General features: G+C 52.8%; 1 protein-coding gene across 1 annotated transcript in view; it reads left to right on the top strand.

Annotated features, from left to right (window-relative positions):
* Positions 1 to 505: 505 nt before the first annotated feature.
* LOC125488079 (integrin alpha-X-like) overlaps positions 506 to 1,372 on the top strand; it is a 17,962-nt gene continuing 17,095 nt past the window's right edge. Inside the window, exon 1 of the mRNA XM_048620900.1 lies at positions 506 to 652. Coding sequence (XP_048476857.1) covers positions 516 to 652 — 137 coding nt within the window. The 5' untranslated portion in view covers positions 506 to 515. The remainder of the gene's footprint in view (positions 653 to 1,372) is intronic.

Raw genomic sequence — 1,372 nt, 5'->3', positions numbered from 1 at the left:
AGGCCCGAAACGTCAGCCTTCCTGCTCCTAAAATTATGTAGTGTCACCCAGTTGTGACCCTCAAACAGTGTGGCACTCCCTCAGCACTGACCGCCCAATAGTATGGAGCCCCCACAGCACTGACCCTCGGACAGTGTGGCGCTCCCTCGGCATCGACCCTGGGACGGTGCAGTGCTCGCTTGGCGCCAACCCACTGACACCGGAGTACCTGGGAGTCACGTAGGGAATGGAGGATCTTACAGAGTTTGGGTGGGGGTGTAGGAGGCTAAACGATGTGTGGGTCCTACTGTGGTGGGGGTAGCATGTGTGAAAGTATTCCCGTGTATTTTCTGGGGGTGGTTGTTTGTTCGCCAGTGTGTTGTTTCTGGGGTGTGTACACGGTATGTTGTCAGTCTCACTGACCCCTGTCCTCTCACCCTCTCTCTCTGTGTCCGTCCCCCACTCCGCTGCACGTATCCGTCCCTGGCACCCCCTTTGGTATCCTTCCCCGACTGCCCTGTGTGTAGTTTGCGGTCATGCAGTTCTCAGACCTGGTGAAGAAGGAGTTTAATTTTGAGGAATACGAGCTGTCGCGCCGGAATGAGACGCTTGTGAGGCGGATCCGTCAGATTAAAGGTGACACGTACACACCCACAGCGATCAAACAGCTAGTGTAAGTACACACATCCGGCACTGGTTCTGTCCCGGGCGTAGCCGGCAACCTGGAGTGGGGTCCCAAAGGACTCCCCCCATACAATCTTCACAGAAGCAGGAGGTTTTCTAGTTTGTACAGATTGAGGCCAATCGGTGGGAGACCCAGAGGGGAACACAGATTAATGGCGATCGGTTACAGCCTAGAGGGGGACACAGGTTGAGGGAAATTGGTGAGAGTCCTAGAGTGGGGTGACATGCATTGATAGCGATCAGTTATAGACCTAGAGGGTGACACGAATTGAGGGTGATTGATGACTCACAGATCCAGAGGAGGCCAAAGATTGAGGGCAATCGATGAGACACCCAGAAGGGAACACAGATTGAGGGCGATCGGTTACAGACCTGTAGGAGGACACAGATGGAGGTTACAGGGGGAAGAGACTTGAAATGATTTGCGAATGCGGTGAAGAGCTGTGATGAGCACATTGTTCAGCCAGAAAGAGTGGTTGGAGCAGATTGACTCCGAGCATTCCAAAGCAGCAATGGGACAATCATTGGAATTCTCAGCATGATCTGGAAAGAAGGATGGAGGGCTGAGGAGAGGGAAGAGTCTGCTAATTTGGATAGCTTTACAGAAGAGTCTGCACAGAGGTAAGGGACCAGAATGGAGTTCTCTGCACTGTCCATTTACACGTATCTCTGAAAGATAGCAAGGTGTAGAGCTGGATGAACACAGCAG

Source organism: Rhincodon typus, chromosome 49 (genome assembly GCF_021869965.1).
Source record: "Rhincodon typus isolate 14 chromosome 49, sRhiTyp1.1, whole genome shotgun sequence".
Lineage (NCBI taxonomy): Eukaryota > Metazoa > Chordata > Chondrichthyes > Orectolobiformes > Rhincodontidae > Rhincodon > Rhincodon typus.
This window is presented reverse-complemented; position numbering and strand designations above follow the sequence as displayed.